The 20,749-nt window shown below is 35.0% G+C and overlaps 1 protein-coding gene across 2 annotated transcripts in view; it reads right to left on the reverse strand.

The window, feature by feature from the left end:
- Window positions 1–20,749, reverse strand: part of COL11A1 (collagen type XI alpha 1 chain) — a 251,063-nt gene that overhangs the window by 141,562 nt on the left and 88,752 nt on the right. The window contains exons 6-14 of one of the 2 annotated variants that reach the window (XM_075558828.1): window positions 20,583–20,699; window positions 19,896–19,988; window positions 17,651–17,905; window positions 16,977–17,039; window positions 9,847–9,888; window positions 8,508–8,570; window positions 6,507–6,581; window positions 2,466–2,549; window positions 189–245 (exon numbers count right to left, since the gene is read on the reverse strand). In XM_075558828.1, the coding sequence (XP_075414943.1) occupies window positions 189–245; window positions 2,466–2,549; window positions 6,507–6,581; window positions 8,508–8,570; window positions 9,847–9,888; window positions 16,977–17,039; window positions 17,651–17,905; window positions 19,896–19,988; window positions 20,583–20,699 (849 nt within the window). The remainder of the gene's footprint in view (window positions 1–188; window positions 246–2,465; window positions 2,550–6,506; window positions 6,582–8,507; window positions 8,571–9,846; window positions 9,889–16,976; window positions 17,040–17,650; window positions 17,906–19,895; window positions 19,989–20,582; window positions 20,700–20,749) is intronic. The other variant, XM_075558829.1, reaches the window with a different exon arrangement.

Raw genomic sequence — 20,749 nt, forward strand, 5'->3', positions numbered from 1 at the left:
ATTAAATTTCAAAATTGAAAATACTTTCATAGAAACTTATTGAAGCCTAAGTTAAAATAGACTTTTAATTGATTCAAAATAAGGCATAAGGATTTTCATCAGTCAGATAAATGAACAATGCCTGGAAAAAGGTGTCCATGAATTCTGTACTAATGGAATTGTAGCGTGTGGTCTTTTTAGTAACTTACCACAGGACCCGGTCTTCCAGTTAGACCCATTGGTCCAGGTGGGCCTCGTAGAGCAATCTAGGAAATAAAACCATCAATTTCAGAAATTTAATCCTGGAAGAATATATTAAAGAACAAGTATATTACTCACTTGTTCAAGCTACTCCTAAGTAAATTATCTTTCTAGCTACTTGCTAGAAAGAGTGCCAGATTACTCAAGGACTACATATTTCTAGAATGAAAAAGTGCTGTATACAAAACAGATATTTTAAGCAATTGTAATTCATATATACATATTTTAAGCAGCTGTAATTTATACATAATAGCTTTTTAATAATAAATCTTAAAGTTAAAATAACAAATGCGATGCCTAGTAATTTTACTGTTCTGAAATACAGCTCAGAGTATTCCATGAACTTCTGCTCTGAAATACAGGTGAGAAATGCTCACGGAAAATACTTCTAGAACTGAAAAAGTAAAAATTTTTCAGCAACACTTTATGGCAAATTATAATTAAAAGCATGTAGCAAAGATGATTAGGAAGTGTAATGTGAATATTTTAAAATAAATATCAAATTTAGAAGATGTAATAATATATAACAAAAATATATTCCAACATTACAGATATAATCATGTTTGCATACATTATTGTTACATTGAATATTAGAAATGCAAACTGAGCACACTTGGAAAACTGGATCACTTAGAGTACAGGAAAAAAAATTACACAGATGATAAATTAGTAGGACCTGCTTCTTTTAAAATATTATTAAACTGACAGGAAAATATTTAGCTACATCATAGCACTCATAAAAAAACTGTAATATATAATAGAATTAATGTGCATAATTATATTTCAAAAGTACACGGATGAGAAAAGTAGAATTATCAAAGTTCTACTACTAGCTGACCATTAAATGTTGACAATATATTTCTTAATTGTTGATATTTAATATCTAAAATTTTGGAATCAAAAGGCTCCCTTCCTGCTTTTCAAGGAGGTGAATAGGACTGATAAGAGGAAAGCAACAACTTCATCATATATTTATGGTCAAATAAGCACCTTTAGGTTTGTTCCAAGCAAAACAATTTGTGACATAAATTGTAGGAATAATTAGTAATTTTAAAATACTTTGCATTTTTGTTGTCCCAACGTCTCATGTAGATTTAATTTTCACTATATTTACACATGATATAAAAAAGTATGAAACCTAGTCAATTTAAAATATGGAAGAAATATATAAACAATTGTTGGGAATGGATTACTACTGTCATTTATATTTTCAAACCCTTTAAAGACACATGAATTTTTTTTCTTGAATTAAATGTTACCACAAACCAACTTATGCCAGGTATGGAGCAGGTAACATATGCATACCAACAATATCCTTTCTTCCTTTCACCAGGAATGAAGTATTATAGACTTTCCAATTCTTTTCTGATATATTATTCAGTGTTCTTATAAATATACTGTGTACAGTGTGTCTAATTTTAAAAATTTCCTTTATATGTTTTATAAAGCTACAGAAAATTGTAATTCTCAATTTATAAAGGGTTATAAACTGATGATGACTCTTAGCTAATATATTTTTGTAAAAATATTACAATCATTGCTATTAAGTAAATTCCTACTCTTAGTGATTCCACAGGATAGGAAGAACTGCCCCTGTTTCCAAGACTACCTTTATGGAAGCAGTTAGTGGAATAGAACTTTGGACCTTGCATTTAGCAGCCCAAAGCATAACCCACTTCACTGTGCAGGCAACTCAAAAGACTGAAGATTATACAATGATACCTTTGGAATGTACTTGAAGATTTATTCATTTCATATGAAATAATGTCTGTGAAACAGTTTAGTGGACTTAATTTTTTTCTTAAATTATATGCAAAATTAATAAATGTTTCTTCAAATTGTATTATCTTATTTCTATTTAAACTCACAGACTTATACTTTACAGAGGTTAAAAAACTGCATGTAAAATATAAGAAGAGCTATATCTTAAATGAAAATAAGTTTGTGTGCTACGATGGTATTCAGTCATATAATGATAATATTATAAGGGTTAAATTACTAACTGTAACATTAAGAAAAGAAAATCTCACTACTAGAAAGAGTCAACAAAATTTGTTAAGCTTTCCACCTATATGCAATATAGTATTCAGGAGTAAGCATTCAGGTTTTCATGTTACCAAATTCTATAAACACAGGCCCACACATAAATACACACACAGCACAGCTCGGCATACATTCGATAGAGATAGAATGAGGTTTGGGGACGCATGCTCATTCTTGCTTACCCGTGCTTGCTGTAGGATTGCCTGAGCCTGAGCTTCCTGAGCAGAGATGGTTGGTCCTTTTGAGCTATCCCCACCATACCGAAACTAGGAAGAATCAACATAAAGAGCTCAAAATCAGTTTTTGATAAATATGTCTGATTGGGTGTCTTGACCATTACATGAAACCTACTTATTTAAGTTACTGTAATTTGACAAATCCAAGAAAACTTCTAGTGTGTTACATTCATTCTAATAAGCTCCTCTAGCCATACAGCAATGGTTGAGGTTACTATTGCTCATTTGTACAGGGAACATATTACAGACTCCTTTCCAATTCTAAATTCTACAACTTTTGAGCAATTTTAAATAAAACCTCATATATTTTTATACATATAAAGTATACATTCTGTTAATTTATTTGTGAACATTTCAAATGCACTAAATTCAGTGGTGGTTATAGATTAGTCTTTCTTTGGTGGTGCCAAACTTTGGACTCCCCAAAAACATAGAGAATATTATTCTTGGCATATTTTCATTTTGCTTGACAGTACTCCAGTAATCTTATTAAAAATGTGATTCTTCCTACTAACTTCTCCACAAAAGCTAAAGCCTATTTTAATTTTAACTCAAATTCAAGTATGAGTCATGTTTTTATCCAAAGTGCTCATTTCTTGACATTTTGTTTATTCTGTTTGATTAATCATTTTATTTTTCCAGAAAACTACACTAAATAACCTAAAATGAGTGTTTTGGTAAAGCAAATGAGTAATGAACAGTGGGGAATGACCTACCTTGAAGCAGTCTCAAGTTGTTGTGAGGTGCTGCCCCGTCAGTTCTAATCTTGGGTTCCAACCACTAAGTCCTGCGCTAACCTCACAATTGTACTCATGCTTGAGCCCATTGTCCCAGCCACTGTGTGCACCCAACTTGTCAAGACTCTCACTCCATGGCAGCTTCTCTCTGACCAAGCATAATGGCTTTTTCCAGGAACTCCTCTCTCCTGATAGTATGCCCAAAGTATGTAAGAGAAAGCTTCCCCATCCTCGTTTCTAAGCAGCATTGTGGTTGCTACTTCTTCAGCGACAGGCGATTTGGTTTGTTGTAAGTCAATGGATCTTGCAATAATCTGTCAGCATAAAATTCAAATAGTTGAACTCTTCTTTGGTTGTCCTTATTCAATGTCCAACTTTTACATGCATATAGGGCAATTGAAAATATCATGCTGGTCTCAGGGACACGTTAGTCTGAAGGGTAACATCTTTGAGCTTTAAAGAGATTTTGTGCAGCCGATTTACCCAGTGCAATGCATCAATTGATCTGCTATTTCCAAGAGCATTGATTGTGGATCTAATCAAGACAAAATCCTTGGCATATTCAATCTTTTCTCCATTTAACATGGTCCTCCTTGGTCCATTTGAGAATTGTAATCCACACTGAAGGCCCAATCCTTTCTTCTCATCAGCAAGTTCTACAAATCCTTCTCACTTTCACCAAACAAGTTTCTTTAATTGTTTGACCCTTAGATTAAATAAGTATCCTAAAAGGTTCCAACCCTGACACACACTTTTCTGGTTTTAAACTATGTGGCATTCCTTATTCAGTTCAAATGACTACTTTTTGAACCATATACATGAGGACAAGGAAGTGCTCTGGAATTCCCATACTTCACAATATTATGAATAGATTTATGATGCATGCATTCAAATACTTTGCATAATCAATAAAAATCAAATAAACATTTCCCTGGTATTCCCAGCTTTGAGCCCAGATCTATTTGATATGTGCAGTGATATCCCTGTTCCATGTCTTTTTCTGAATCTGGCTTGAATTTCTGGTAACGTTCTGTCAATGTAATGCTGAAAACTTTGTTTAAGGAATCTGTGGCCAAAAATGTACTTACATGTGATATCGATGATATTGTTCTATAATTTTCACGTTATATTAAGTCATGTTGCTTTGTATGGGCACAAATAAGGACCACTTCAGTTGGCCAATTAGCTCTCTTCCTAGCAGAAGAATGAGTGCGTCCAGTGCTCCATCAGCTGGTATTCTTTCAATTTGGGGAGCCTGACTTTTCTTAATACCTTCAGTGAGGTTTGGACTTTTTCCTTCAGTACTATTTGTTCCTGCTCATGTGATAGCTCTTGAAATAGTTGAATATAGACAAGTTCACTTTAATATAGTGACTGTATATTTCTCTAATCTTCGTTTGATGCTTCCTACATTTTCAATAGTTCCCAAGGGAATCTTTGAACATTGCAACTCAATGCCTCAAGTTTTTCTTCCATTCTTTCAGCTTGAGATAGATACACTAGTGTGTCCTTCCTTTTTGGTTAGTAACTCCAGGTCTTTGTACATTGCATTATAATACATTACTTTACTCTGTCTTCTGGAGCTGCCCTTTGAAATTTTCTGTTCAACTCTTGTGCTTTGATTCTTCCATTTGCTTGAGCTACTCTATAACCAAGAGAAAGTGTCAGAGACTTTTTAGACATCCTCTTTGATTTTTTCTTTCTTTCTTGTCTCTTGAATACTATTTTGCTCTCTTCATGTATGATGTCACTCCACAGCTCCTCGGGTTCTCTCAATTTAGTGTCAAAGGACCAACTCTGCGTGATAGCATAGTCCAATCAGACTCTGGCCTACTTTTGCTGGAAGACATTAAACTTTTCCACCTCCCCACAGATGTAGTCAATTTGATTCTTGTCTATTTTATCTGGATTAGTTCTAGTATACAATCCCCATTTGTATTGTTGAAAAAGGGATGAAGTCATCAGTCTTGTAAAATTCTATAATGCTGCCTCCAGCTTCATTTCTGCAACAAAGGCCATATTTTCTGACTATTGTTCTATCATTTTTGTTTCCATTTTGTGCGTTCCCAATGCCAACAATCAATAATACATCTTGAACTGCATGCTTAATCTATTTCAGACTGACAATGTTGGTTGACTTGTTCAAGTTCTTCACCACTAGTTTCAGCAGTAGGCGTGTCCATTTGAAGAATAATTGTATTGACTGCATTTGGATAGATTTTATCCTATCACAGATAACACTGTACGTCCAGTTAGAGCTTTAAATGGCCTTCTTGACGACAAATGGGACATTATTCATCTTAAATTTGTCATTAGTGACATACTAAATTATATGACTGCCTGATTCAAAAAGGACAATACCAGTCAATTACAGCTCACTAACACCTAGACTGTGTTATGCATGTTTACACAGTTCATATCACTTTTCACGACAACAATTTTCCTAGGTACGTGCTTCACTTTCCAAATTCTGATTACTCACACCTGTTTCTCGCTCACTCTCCTTCTTTTGAGTCTTGCCTCTCAGTAAATGAAGGTCTCAGAAGCTGTGCTCCATTCCTGTCTTTACAGTTTACTTTCCCTGGAGATGCAGCCACAATTGGAATGCCTTCCAACCTGAATGTTCTCTTCCAGCACTGTACGTACCTGACAGTGTCCTAGTGCTAGTCAGGAGACTTCCACTATGTGACACTGTTAATTTGCTAGTTACGGTTTTCCATGTATAATTCCTTGGAAATGGATAATCTATACGTTCTTCATTGTCTGTTCCTAGTCTAAAATCACTGCTGAATGTTGTTCACCTTGATTGTCCCAGGTGGTATTTGAAATACCACTGAGAGAGCTCCCAGAATCTTGCAACACACAAGCCACCACCATACAAGGAAGTGACAGACAAGTGGTAGAAATTTAGTGTATCTTATGATAAATATTACATCAATGTTATTTTAAGTTTGTTATTGACAAAATTAATATTAATATAAACCACATGATTGGGAAGATATTTTTCTAAACCAATAAGTGTTGTTAGCGGAAGTCTAGGAAACCAATGTCACCTTGGTTCTAATGCGATTATTAACATTTATTATAATTTTAGTAACATTTCCATTAATTCCCTGGTCTGGTTGCTTTTTAGTATCTCTATTCCATAGAATGATTTGCAGTTGACTTTTCTGTATTACAGTGAAACAATTTATGTGTAGGAGCAAAATAGGAAACTATCAAGTCATCTTTCTATCAAAAAAGGACTCACCGGTAACATTAACATAGTACCAGGAGGACCAGGTAGACCATCAGCCCCGGGCAAGCCAGGACGTCCTGGAGGTCCCTAAGAAAGTCAAAGGCATAATTTTAAACAGCGGTCTGTATTTATTAGGAAACAAATACTTTCAGTGGCACAATTCTCTACAATTTTCTTTGCATTTGTTTGTTCCTCATTGGTTACTCCCTTCAATTAAATATATCTAGAAATATTTGAATTCCATTGTAGTATTTTTGAATAATGTTAATAATACCTGATTAGTAAAGTATACTCCAAGGAGTTTGCAGTCTATTTACTTAGAACCTCAAACTGGATATGGTAAAAAGCTCATCTAATCTAGGGGAATCAATGTTATAGAATCACGAGAGTTAAATGTATATTGTAGTTAAATAAGTAAATGATAAACTATTTAAAATCAAATTGATACCTTTAGAATGTATTTAAATATATTCAGTAAAGTATAATTAACAAATATTTACAATGTGTGCTTAATGATTAAATGGTGCAAATGCAGATGTTTATATAATGGGGCTTCAAAAAATTTGAGAACAAATATCATTTTCTTTAATTTTGATTGTCTCTAGCTTTTTGAAGCTCTTTCAATGTGACTATGGCATCTGGTTAAAAATGCAAATACATGCCTGCAATTATTAGAAAGTTGAATATATATGCATCTGTAAGAACCGTCTTGATGGTAATAGTTGAATCTATAATTAGGTAACTAAGTCTTACAAGGCAGATGTTTATATGCTCTCAGTAGAAGTAGGCTTTTTGATTTTCAAGTCATACTTTGGGGTGGTATATTCTAAAATTAACCAGTGTATATATAAAAAACATAAAACTTGAGCAATTCACTAAGTAAAAAAAGCTTGTAGAAACACTTTTAAAATCATAATTTCTGAAGAAAGTTAATATCGCTTGACTGTAATATTAACTCCAGTCTGACAAGATTGTATTTCATTTATAATATTAAATCTAATAGGCACTCTTTAAGATTTTAAAATATGCAATGGTGCTAAATAACTGATCCAGAAACATAACATTATTTTTAAATTAAAAAATTACCTAAAATTTTTAGCACATTTATATGTCTATATTCTAAAACAACAGTCTAAGGGGATTAATACATAATCTGGAATAGAGTTTTAAGGTAAATAAATTGCAAATTATAAAATATTCTTAAGAAAATAAAATTTATAATTAGAATGTATAATTAAAGTGACAGATGTAAACAAATATGTGAATTATATAGGACATAAGAGATGAAAAAATCAAATTCTGTATAAAGTCCTATTTGTAGGTACATTGTTTATGCCTACAGACCTAAACGTGCTACCAGCTACCATATCGGATTTCCTGAAATATTTTAGAATATTTCTATCAGTGATTTTAGTTTTTTAATTTGCTTTTCAAACTACAAATGTATAAAATGGAACAAACATTTACATGTTTGATTATTTCTTAGCACTATTGTTAAAAGGAAAAAAATAAAACCATTCAAAAAACAAACCCCACAAATGTATTAGTATTGAAGAATGGAGACAAAGAGAAGAAAAATAGAGAGCACAATGTGCATGCAAGAGGGTTTTGCAAGATGAGACTACAGAGACTCGATGGAAATTTTACCTATTTCATCTGCGACTTAATCCTCAAATTATAAATTTAAATTTAGTAGTTCATTCTATTAGTATCATATTAAATACCTATAAGAGTCTCAGGAAAATATGTGAAATTAAAATATGAAGGACTGAATCCAAAGTAATGAATTCCTATCACTATGTAAATTGAGAATAAATGTTTACTTAACAATTATAACATGAATAGTTTTAATCTTTCTATAGTTATAAAAATTAACGTAAATATTATACGAGGAATTAATATACAGCACCCATCCTGAACCAGAAGGTTACATGCTAAATGTCTCCACTACTTTAAAGTTTTTCATCTGTGTTATATGCTGTAGACTTATGTAATAGGGTACCTTTAACTTACCCTGTCTCCAGGGTCACCAGGGGGTCCAGTGGGGCCTTGTAGACCTGGAGGGCCCATAAGACCCTATGGAGAGAAAAATATATGATCTGCTTCAGATTCCTAATCTCATTAGTATTCAGGAAAATCTGACCCATTAAATTCAAAGAAGAGCTGATTCATGTTCCAGAAAATTATACTTGACTCCAACACAATTATGCTATTTATCTTCCTTTGAAAAGACAACATACAGAAACAGCTTCATGGCAACTCCACTGTTACTCTCTTAAAAGGCTCTCAGGGTGGAAATAGACATTTCAAGGAAAACAGGAGAGGAGGTTGTGCCAATGTAAAGACCCGGAGGTAGACGTTGGTTCCCAGTTCTCATTGGAGGAATTGTAGACTTGCACAACGAGAACTTCAAAACCTGATAGCAGAGCTGACAGTCAGAAAACACTGATCTCACAGGTATTTTTATGTTTTCTTTTACATAAACTATTTAAAGACATCTAGGATACTGATATTTAAAATAAAATATAATTATTTCAGATGACTCAAATTTAATTCCACAAAAGACAAAAGGAATTTTCCAAAAGGTCTAATTAGTACAATTATTTTGAATAACAACACACTGAATGACTTTAGCCTTAATAGGAAATCGTACTGAAAATGATAACTGCGTCAGAAGAATAGGTAATGCAGATATGCTCAACTCGTGTTTGTGGTGTGCTTTCCAGTCACCCTAAAAAACAGAGTATAACTGTGCCATTGGGTTTCCTAATTTGTAATCTGAAACCACAAGGGAGTTCAAACTGCCAACCTTGCAATTAGTCCCCAAACACTTACAGCCAACATAGAAATCTTCATTTCTCTCTTCAAATACTTCTATGCCTATTTGTAAGAAAAAGGTTTCATGGCCTTTGCTTTCCTAAACCTCAGGGTTGTTGTTATTAGGGCTCCAGGAGTCTGTTCTGACTAATAGCAACCTCTGTACAACAGAATGAAACGCTGCCTAGTAACTAGACCCCAGTTGCTCTGACAGCGTTCTCATTATTATTCCTACAGTTGAGTCCAACTTTGCAACAACTGTGTCATGCGGATTCAGTGATATTAAGAGATGCTAAGGTAGTTAGATGGCTAAAAAATGTTTCAAATAAAATTTGATTCTTAATCACATACACTAAAATACCGAATAGCCAAACCTGAAGACTAAAGATGAAGGTCAAAGCCTCTTTGAAAAGAGTCTAACCTCCATAATCCAATACTCGAACTTGTCTAAAATACGTAAACTTAAAATGTAATGTGACTCTTCTTCCAACTATAAAATATCAAAGACAAAAAAAATTCTTAAAAGCTTACATACCGCCGGTCCAGATGGTCCTGGTGGCCCTTCAATGAGCATACCCTATCATTTAAAAATATATCAAATAAAATCATTAGAAAATCATCACTAGAGAAATACAGCTCAATACTTTAAGAAATCACAACATCACTACATTTTTAAAAACATGAAATATATTTTTCAACTAAATAAAAGGAAAGGAGGTAATTCAAAATAATGAAAGTTCTACTCTTAAAGAAGCCACATACTAATGTTTTTTTAATTGGCATAGTACTTATAAAAAATAGTATTTAGAGGGGGGCAGGAAGGGAGGGAGAAAATGAAGAGCTGATGCCAAGGGCTTAAGTGGAGAGCAAATGTTTTGAGAATGATGAAGGCAACGAATGTACAAATATGCTTTTACACAATTGATGTTTGTATAGATTGTGATGAGTTGTATTCGTCTCCAACAAAATGATTTATAAAAAATATAGTATTTAGAAAACCCGTTTATGAGAGATAAGGTTGGAAAATAAATGTTCAGGATCTGCTATTGTTCAAAAAATGAAAATTAGATTCATAGAAATATTAAGACACATTACATTACAAGAGATAATGTGCTCAGTGCTCTAGTGAAGGATATACAAATAAAAAGGAGACATGGTCAACTTTCCCATATGGTTTCTCAGTGTCTTTCCATCAGTTCCAGCTCATAGTGACCTTATATACAACAGAACAAAGTATTCCCATACTCACACTAGTGTTCTTTGAACCGAGTGTCGCAGCCCCTATGTCAATCCATCTGGGGAGCTCTTTCCTCTTTCCAGACACTCGAATTTAACAAGCATAGTGTTCGTTTGCACAGACTGGTCTCTACTGAGAACATGCCCAAAATGCCTGAGAAAAGAAGCTTCGCCATCGTCACGTCTGATGGCTATTCTGACTATATTGCTTCCAAGAGGGACTTGTTTCAATGGCAGGAAGTGCATGGGAAATTCAGTGTTCTTCTCCAACACCATAATTCAAACCCATGAATTCTTCTGTGGTCTTTGTTATTGATTGGCCCAATTTCACACACATGTAAGGCAATGCTTTCTTTGTTAGGTTCTGAGCCGTCACAACCTTGAGCACAGCAGAAGGAGACCAAGCAGAGAGCTGCGCCAGTCCCACAGTTGTTCCTGTGCTGGAGTCCTCCGTTGCAGCCACTGTGTCAGTCCATCTCCTGGAGACCTTTCCTCTATTTCACTGCCCCTGTTTTACCAAGCACGATGACCTTCTTCAAGGAGAGATCTCTCGACATTATGTCTGAAGCATGAGAGGATGTATTCGTGCCTCTAAGGAGCACACTGGCACACATCAGGAAAGAGATTTAGCTGTCTTTCTGGCAGCCTATGGGACTCTCAGTAGTCTTCATCCACACCAATATTCAAACGCATCTATTCTTCTGAGGTCATTCGTAATCAATGTCCAACATTCACATACATATGAGGACATGAAAAATATCATGGCTTCGGTCAGGTGCAACTTAGTCCTCAAAGAAACACCCCTGCTTTGAATACTCTCAAGAGGACTTCTGCGGCTTCCATCTTCATTGCTTATGGTTCGGAGCAAAACAAAATCCTCGACAACTTCAGCCTCCTCCCATTTATTGCGATGTGGTCAAATGGGTCAGTTGGAAGGGTTTTGCTTTTCTTTACACTAAACTGAAATCCATCCTTAGTTTTCATTTCTTTGATTTTCATCAAGTACCTCAAGTCTCCCCGAGTTTCATTGAGCAAAGTTGCATCATTTTCATATAGTTGGTGCTAATAAACCTTACTTCACTCTCAATGCTGCATTCTTCATATTGTTGTCCAATTTATCAGATTATTTGTTGAACATAGAGACTGAATAAGTATAGTGAAAATATAAAACCTGAATACACCTTTCTGATTTTACACAATGCAGTGGTCCCTTGTTCTGTTCAAACTACTACCTCTTGTTTCCTGCACAGGTTCTTAAAGAGCACTATCAAATATTCATCAATTTCTATTCTTAAAAATGCTATCTATAGTTTATTACATTACACAGTAAAATTTCTTTGCATATTCCATGTAATGCAAGTATGCATCTTTCTGGAGTTCTTTGCTTTCAGTAGAGAGACGTCTGATACCAATCATGACACCTCTCATTTTCTGTTTTCTTCTGAATGCAGTTTTCATTTCTGGAAGATCTTTTTAGATATTTTGCTACAACTAAATGTATATTACTCTCAGCAAAATTCACTTGCATGTTATATTAGTGCTATTGTTCCATATACTGTTGGGTGCACTTTCTTTGAAATTGGCACACATATGGATCTCTTCAAGTCCCTTGGCTAGGCAGCTTTCTACCAAATTTCATGCTTAAACTAGTGAGTGCTTCGGGTGCTTAATCAGCTTATCACAACAGTTCAGTTGTTATTCTGCCAAGGCCTTCGGTCTTGGTTTCAATCAATGTTTCAGTTTAGATTCGATTTCTTCCTTCAGTACCATCAGTTGTTGCTCATATACATGCAAGCTCATGAACTGGTCAAACAGCTGCCAGTCCTTTGGTTACAATGACTGTGTATTTCCATCCATCTGCTGGTGTCTCCTCCAAAGTTTAATATTTTGTTCATAGGATCATTCAATATGGAAACGTGACCCTTGAGTTCTTTCTTCATTTCTTTCATCCAGAGGTTAGCATGCTCTTTCTTTTTGGGCTTTCTAACTCCAGGGGTTTATATAGTTCATTATAATATTTTGTATTCTCAGGTAGTCTTTTGAACTTTCTGTTCCGTTTTTACCTCCTCATTCTTTCCAATCACTTTAACTACTCTCAATTCAAAGTCAGGTTTTAGTCTCTTCCCTTTGTTTTTTTTTTCTTTCAACTGTCTTATTAAAAAAATTCATCATTTTATAGGGAGCTTTCAGATGTCATGACATTCCATAATTCAAATAGAAAAGGCATAATTGTATAATTGCTACTACAATCTGTTTCTAATGATTTTTTTCTTGAACTCTTGATATCAGCTCCCCTCAATTTCCTCCTACCCCACCTTGACCCCAAGATCCCTTGTTGTTAATATATATATGCATATATACACACAGACATCTTACCCTATCAAATATTTCCATTCACTTGCAATTCTGTTATATGCTCCCCTCATGTGGGGTTATACAGTCATCATTGCTATCAGCTCCCCCTTTCATCCCTGCACCCCTCCTCATCCACTGAATCCCCCTATCCCCAAGAATTCATTACTCCCTTGCTGTCTCTGATGGGTCATCCATCCTGGCATTCCTGCATCAAATGATCATAATGATATACATATGATATACATATGTAAGTTGGACAGTATTAATGAGGTGAAACATAAGCCTTAATAATAAGGGGACGAAATTTTAAAGAAACAGAGGATAGTTATGTGTTCCATCAGTGCTGTAGCACATCCTGAATTTCCCCCTGTGGCCGCTCTGTGAGGACCTGTCCAATGACTTGCAGGTGAGTTTTGGGTCTTCACCGTGTCCATGATCCTTCACATTAATTCGATTGCTTGTTTTTGAAATTCAGATACCTATTCCCATCGACAATTCATGCTGACACAGGCTGGTGTGCTTCTTCCAGATAGGCTTTGTTGCTTCCCTGCTCAATGGCCGCTCATTTGACTACAAGCTTTTAAAACCCCAGACACTATATGTTTAATAGCTGGGCACCATAGCTTTCTTCACTACATTTGCTTATGCACCCATTTTGTCTTCAGCAATCATTTTGGAAAGTCATCATACACTACCACTTTATTGGAACAAACCATCATTTTACTGAGGTGAGATTTTAGTACAAGCCCAAAGTCCATCTGTTTTCTTATTGTATTTACATATATGTACATGTATAGACAAAAACACCTATATACATATGCTTATACATTTGCATATTTATATAGCTTTATTTGTAGCTGTGTGTATATTTTTTGCTTTCTTCTTCTTTCATTTTTCTTTCCTCCTGCCCCACTATCATTCACCTTTAGTTATTATTATTCAATATAGCATGAATATCTGCTCCTGAGATGCTCTCCAAATTCAGATTTGAGATATTCGAGGTCATATTGTGACTTGTGAACTTGTTTTCATGTGTTCAGCTTCAACTTGAGCTTCCCTGGAACCGTTGACGGTGTGTTGCACATTCCAGCTCTGGCTCTGTTTTCACTGAGGATATTTGGCCTCACCACTGTCTCGACCCGCAGTCTTATTCCTTTTAGATCCACATACAGAGTCACCACTTATGTTGCTGATAAAACATATTTGCAAAGAAGAAATACGTATTGCGAGATTCTATCGGCAAATTATATTTCTATCATATTCTAAGCTATGCTTTGCAATTACTAATCCTTTCTTTTGTCCAACTATTGCAGTCCAATTGATCATAATTATGGATGTATCTTTAAAAAAATCATTTTATTGGGGCTCATACAACTCTTATCACAATCCATACATACATACATCAATTGTGTAAAGCACACTTATACATTTGTTGCCCTCATCATTCTCAAAATTCGCTTTCCGCTTGGGTTCCTGGAATCAGCTCTTTATTTTCCTTTTTCCCCTTCCTCACCCTCCCCGCTCCCCCCTCCGTCGTGGACCCTTAATAACTTATAAATTATTATTTTATCTTATCTCACACAGCCCGGTATCTCCCTTAACCCCCTTTTCTGTTACCCATCCCCCAGAGAGGAGGTAATATGTAGAGCCTGGTGATAAGCTCCCCCTTTCTACGCCCCCTTCTCTCCTGGCATAACCACTCTCACCGTTAGTCCTGAGGGATTCATCTGTCCTAGATTCCCTGCGTTTCCAGTTCCCATCTGTACTGCTGTGCATCCTCTGGTCTAACCAGGTTTGCAAGGTGGAATTGGGATCAAGTTGGGGGAGGAAGCGTTTAAGAACTAGAGGAAGGTTGTGAGTTTCATTATTGCTACACTGAACCCTGAGTGACTCATCTCCTCCCCACTACCCCTCTGCAAGGGATGTCCAGTTGTCTACAGATGAGCATTGGGTCCCCATCATGCACCCTTCTCATTTACGATTATATGATTTCCCCACCCCACCCCCCACCCTGCCTTTGGTGCTTGAAACCTGGTCTCCTCGGCCCTTCATGAGCACACATATTGGTGTGCTGCTTCCATGTGCATTTTGTTGCTTCTGGGCTACATGTCCAGTTGTTTACTTTCAAGCCTTTAAGACCCCAGACGCTATATCTCTTGATAGCCGGGCACCATCAGTCTTCTTCACCACATTTACTTATGCACACACTCGTCTTCAGTGTTTATGTGGGGAAGGTGATCACACAATGATGGTTTTTGTTCTTTGGTGTCTGCTACCTGATCCCTTGAACACCTCATGTTCACACAGGCTTGTGTGCTTCTTCTCTGTGGGCTTTGTTGCTCCCGAGCTAGATGGCCGCTTGTTTGCCTTCAAGCCTTTAAGACTCCCGACACTATATCATTTGATAGCCGGGCACCATCAGCTTTCTTCACCATGTTTGCTTATGCGCACATCTGTCTTCAACGATCAGGTCGGGAAGGTGGATATCATGAAATGACCATTTAGCTGAGCAAGGTGCTCTTATATTAAGGGAATTACTGAAACCAGAATGAAGGCCGAACATGGTAGTGGGACATTAAGAAAGAGTAAAGAAGTAGGAGGCAAAGGGCATACATAGATGCCTAGATGTTGGTAGAATTCTTCAATTTTTTTTTATCCCTAACTTTTGGTTGGTGAGTGAATTTTATTAACAGTTGCAGTAAATGGCCTTTTTCTGGGCACATAGACCATATCTTACCAGACAGCATTATCCTTCAAGATAGGTCTTAAAATGTTCTTTATGATGTCCAATGCAGTACTATTCTTCTGAGGTTGTTATTCCCAGCATAGTAAACCATGATTTTCTTACTCCAAATAACCAATACCACTACAGTTCAGCTCACTTATGCCTAGAATATTGATCTTTATGCATTTCATTTTATGACTTATAATTTTCCTAATTTATCCTCTACACATTTCATGTTCTGATTATTAATAGATATTTGCATTTATTATTCTCATTTTCAGTTGTGCCATGTCAGCAAATGATGCTTCCAACAATGTTACTCCATTCACATCATTAAGATTAACTATGCTTAGAGGAGACAGTTCTTCCACAGTTGTATTCTGAGTGTTTGCTGATGGGAGGGGCCCATCTTCCAACATGATGTCTGACAATGTTCCACTGCAATTCATAAGTTTTCATCAGCTAACTCTCAGAAGTATACAGTCATTTCCCCTGTTTCTAGTCTTTTCTCAGTCTGGAAGCTCCACCGATCCTACTGGTATTTGAAATAACAATTCTATAAAAACACCCAGCATCATAGCAAAATACAAGCGACTATGGTAAGAAAAACTGATGGAAATAAGTAAAATAATGTCCCTAGTAGCCAGAATAATCCCTAACACAAAGCATGTGCTCAATAAATGCTTACTATATGAATGAGTGCATGTAGATTGGCACCTGCACACCTTTGCTCAAGGAAAACAGAGAAAGTCCAGAAAAAGTGTTGCATGCAAACATTAAATATAGTTTTAATCAACTTGACAATTGATTAGTATTTTACAGTAAGAATCCATTACTAAAAAGTTTGTTGTTTTTGCCTTCTGATAATTGCCAGGCAATTTAAAAAGTAAGTTGTATTTTTTGGTTAAAAGCCCAACTCATAACCCACTAAGCCCCTAAGGCGCCTGTGAAAGAGTATATTTCTAAAAATACCTAGTTCTAGAAATCAGCAGCGGGCACTGTGGATCACTGGAATGAAAACTCCAAGAGCGGAGGCACTTTTATACTGCAGCTACCAAATGTTAGAAACCTGCTTGAGTGTCTTAAGCCTTTGCTGGTGATAATATTATACTTCGCTGAATCTCAGTCTCTTACCAATTTCAAAATTCATCTCCATAATTTTCTGGTTTACTGAAACGTCACTTTCACATATATCACTATTATACAAGCATTCAATTAGAAGCATTTTGGAAAAAAAGAATTTTCAATGGTAATGCATAAACATATGTAATAATTTAAGGTGATGTTAGCCAATAATGCAAATTAAATAAGTATATCTGACTTTAAAATATATTCACATGAATACTTACAGGTTCAACTACTGCTGGTTCTCCTTTTTGGCCCTTTTCTCCATATGCACCATGGCCGTTTATCTATTGAGTACAAATTCATTAAGTAAATAAGGTCAGTTCCAATTAAAAAAAAAAAGAAGAGGTGGGAGAGGAGGCATGCATTCATCAAACACATTCTAAATGAATTAAGAAAGTGTATTTTTTATTCATTAGAAAGCTATTAAAGGTTTTTGTGCACATATTAAAAAGAATGTATATTAATACTGATCCTTCCAATGAGATTGATTATTCACTGAAAAATAGACATAACAGACCTTTGTAGACTTCATTTCATTATTTCAAGGTATAAAGATACACCATGTTAATTTTAATAAAATAGTATAACACTGAAACTTAAATTTATAACTCAGAATAATAAAGCCTATATCTCAATCTTTTAAATGACAAGAAACATGGGTTTGAATTCTATTCAATATTTATACTTTATGGTAAAGACCAAGGGTGAATACAGAAGACAAAACCTCTGAAAATTCTTAAGAGACAAGTTGATTAAGTTATTCTAGAAGTAATAAATATTCAAAGTTTATAAATGAATAGAACATGCATTTTAAAACCTGACAGAATATAAAGTTTCCATGAAAATTTTATAAAAACTAAAAGGCACAGGTACATAGATTCTAGCACTGACTTACGCTTGTTTCTGAGATATCAGTCTCTGCTGGGACACCTGGACCAAATTCTTCAATAGTGGGGCTTGTTGGTTTCTCTTCATATTCTTTATATTCATAAAAATCATATTCGCCTAAGTCTCCATCTACCAGAAGATCAGAATCCCTGCCGTCTATTCTTTTGCTTTCATACAGTGTATCCTCAGAATGTTTCCTCTGGGAATCATAATCCTCTCCAGTTAGATATTCTTCAGTAAATACATCTTCAACTGGATTTGGCTAATTCGTTGTGTTGAAGGGATCGGAGAACACGAAGTTTACTGTTAGTAAAGCATGGTAAGCGGTCGCAGTTGCAGTTTGATTACACGACACGGTAAGTGATGGAAACACAAAGCAAGCCGGCCACACTGTGGACCTGAAGGCCCAGAAAGCGAGATTTTCAGAAAAAACAAAAGGAATACTTTGTACTTTGGCGTGTGCCGATAAATATTGCCTTCAAAGGCTTTCCCCATAAACCACAAATATTCACATGGAGTCAACATGTGCATTTGTTCCACTAAAAGTATTATCAATTTAATTTTGACCTTATAGCTGTAAATTGTAATTAAAAAAAGGCATAAACTTCAATCTTTGCTTAACTTTAAAATGTCACAAAATATCTTCATTAAATACAACTGTTACCTAACGAGATACATCAGTTTAAATTTGACTCTGAATTCAATAGTTAATATATTAATACCATTTAAATGTCTATTTATTATTGTTATAACTATGCAATAAGTTAGTATTTAAGTAGATATTCTTTCATCATAGTATGTTAAAATTTGAATTATATTCTACAGCTCTAAAGTAATGCAATAGAATATATTACTGTACAAGTGTTTAAAAAGCAGAAAATATTCACTTAGGAGTGCCACCCATTCACTGACTGCCAGCAAGTCAATTCTGACTGATGGCAGCTCTGTAAGACAGGTTAGAACTGTCTGTGGGTTTGGGGCTATAAATATTTATTGGAGTAGAAAGACTCATCATTCTCCTGACACTTATGAATTACTTTTAAGTGAGTCAATTGAGTAGATGACATTAATAATTCTTCATCATAAGTATAAAAATGTAAACCTGGCATAATTCTTCATTAATATCACAAATCTAAATTATGTGTATTTTGCAAACTGTATGGACTTTTGGTTATGCTGTGACATAAGTGCCGTTGTTTTGCTATTCTTTGATTTTCATTTTTAAATAATTTTCTGGAATGTTTAATGTAAAATAATGATAATATTTGAACTCATAAGGAGTAAATACTATCTATAGAAGTCTTTTATCAAAAAAAGTGTATTGTTAGAGTCAGAATACTACTATATTCATAGATTTGAATTAAAGTTAGATATATTAAAGATGTAAATAAACATATTAAAACAATATGCCCATTTTTGAAAAATTAATTTATAGTAGATAAACATTGAACTTCATCTTCAATCTAAATTGTTCATTTTCTAAATAATGTAAAAAACACATAGCTTATTTGTCTCAATGAGACACATGCAACACATATTTTCTAATAACTAAATAACTCAGATAATCCTCACACAAAGATTTGAAAAAATATAATTGTGATGTCAGATATAGTAACAAATTAAAACTGAATTGTATATTTTAAGGGGCTGAATATATGTTCAGCCTGATAATCACGGAGTACTTGGTTTGAACCTTTATGTTCTACAACATTTTCATAGGAAAAAAAAACAAACTTTAAAGTTATATTATTTTAATCCTAAGAAGCATCATAACACCACAACTTTAATATGTTTAGAAATGTAAAAAGCTGTAAAAATACACTCAAGTTGCCTTTTCCCCCCAAATAATGAGTGTCATAAACATGCATGATTATTGGTCATCTCGAATAAAGTCTTATTGTATCATCTGATGATACAATTTTCACATTAGAGAATTTTCCTCCTCAGACTCAAACCACGTTGTGACTATCCATTTTCACAACATGCTGAGAAACTTGTTTGCTCTCAGAAACAAGCAAGAAAATGAAAGCAGCCAATTCAGTTCAATCACTTTAGCAATTGCATGAAGCAAAGTATCATGCAAAATCTGAATTGGAATTATTTTGTAATTAACTGCTTTCAGAAATAGCAAACCAAAGAAAGCTATTGTTTCTCTTACCACAACGAAACTGCTCAGGGATTATAGATTCATCCAGAGTAAGGTATACCAAAGTGTAGTACCCAAACTTAATGTATCTACATGTATATATTACCTCATTTGTACCATATACACGTCTAGGCGTTTCTGTCTGGTAACTTCCCATTGTTCCATAGTTGTATTCTTGGAAATCATCAATGATATTCGCCTAATAACAGATCCAAAAAAAAACAACTCATAAAAATGAAAAGCAAACCCCAAATATAAGACACCGTGATTAAATTGAGTTACGTATTAGCCAAACGCGCATTGGTCTAGTTTGGTTAGGACTGGGACTCGTCATCAGAGATCTTCCAGCTCAGCCAGGAGAGATCTTGATTGCTTTTGCTTTGCTACCTTTACCCCTAGTTTGGCTTTGGCTGTGGCTTGGTATCTTTTCTTCTTCTTGGATGCATTTTTTTCAGATTTGGGGGGTATAAACTTTTTGGATTTTTCCTTTGACTTAGTGGCCACTGTCTTTGTCTTCTTTTTGAAATTTGATTTCTTTTTCTGTAAAATGTGACGAAAGATGGAATGTAAAACATAAATAAACTGGAAAGGGATGTGACGGGCATGAGTGAAAGAATGGATAAACAAAATGAGTATGCTTTCTTCAGGGCAGCTACTGTCAAAAACGTCAGCTACGATTCCTAGGAGTGGGCTGAATGACAAGTTACTGATAAGTGTAAGACACAGAGGACACGAAGACTCACAGAACAACATGCAACAGGCTCCACATACAAAGGCGCTCCTTGTTTTTTACCTCCGTTTGTGCTACTGTCTCCTCAGCTACAGTAGGTATCTCTGTTACACTTTCAGCCTCTTTATATTCTGTTTCCCCATACTCATAGTCATACTCGATTATATCCTCGGGTGCATACTACATAGCAAAGGAAAAATACCAGGCAATTTTGTTAGTTGCAAGTAATT

The sequence above is a fragment of the Tenrec ecaudatus genome, chromosome 1 (assembly GCF_050624435.1).
Source record: "Tenrec ecaudatus isolate mTenEca1 chromosome 1, mTenEca1.hap1, whole genome shotgun sequence".
NCBI lineage: Eukaryota > Metazoa > Chordata > Mammalia > Afrosoricida > Tenrecidae > Tenrec > Tenrec ecaudatus.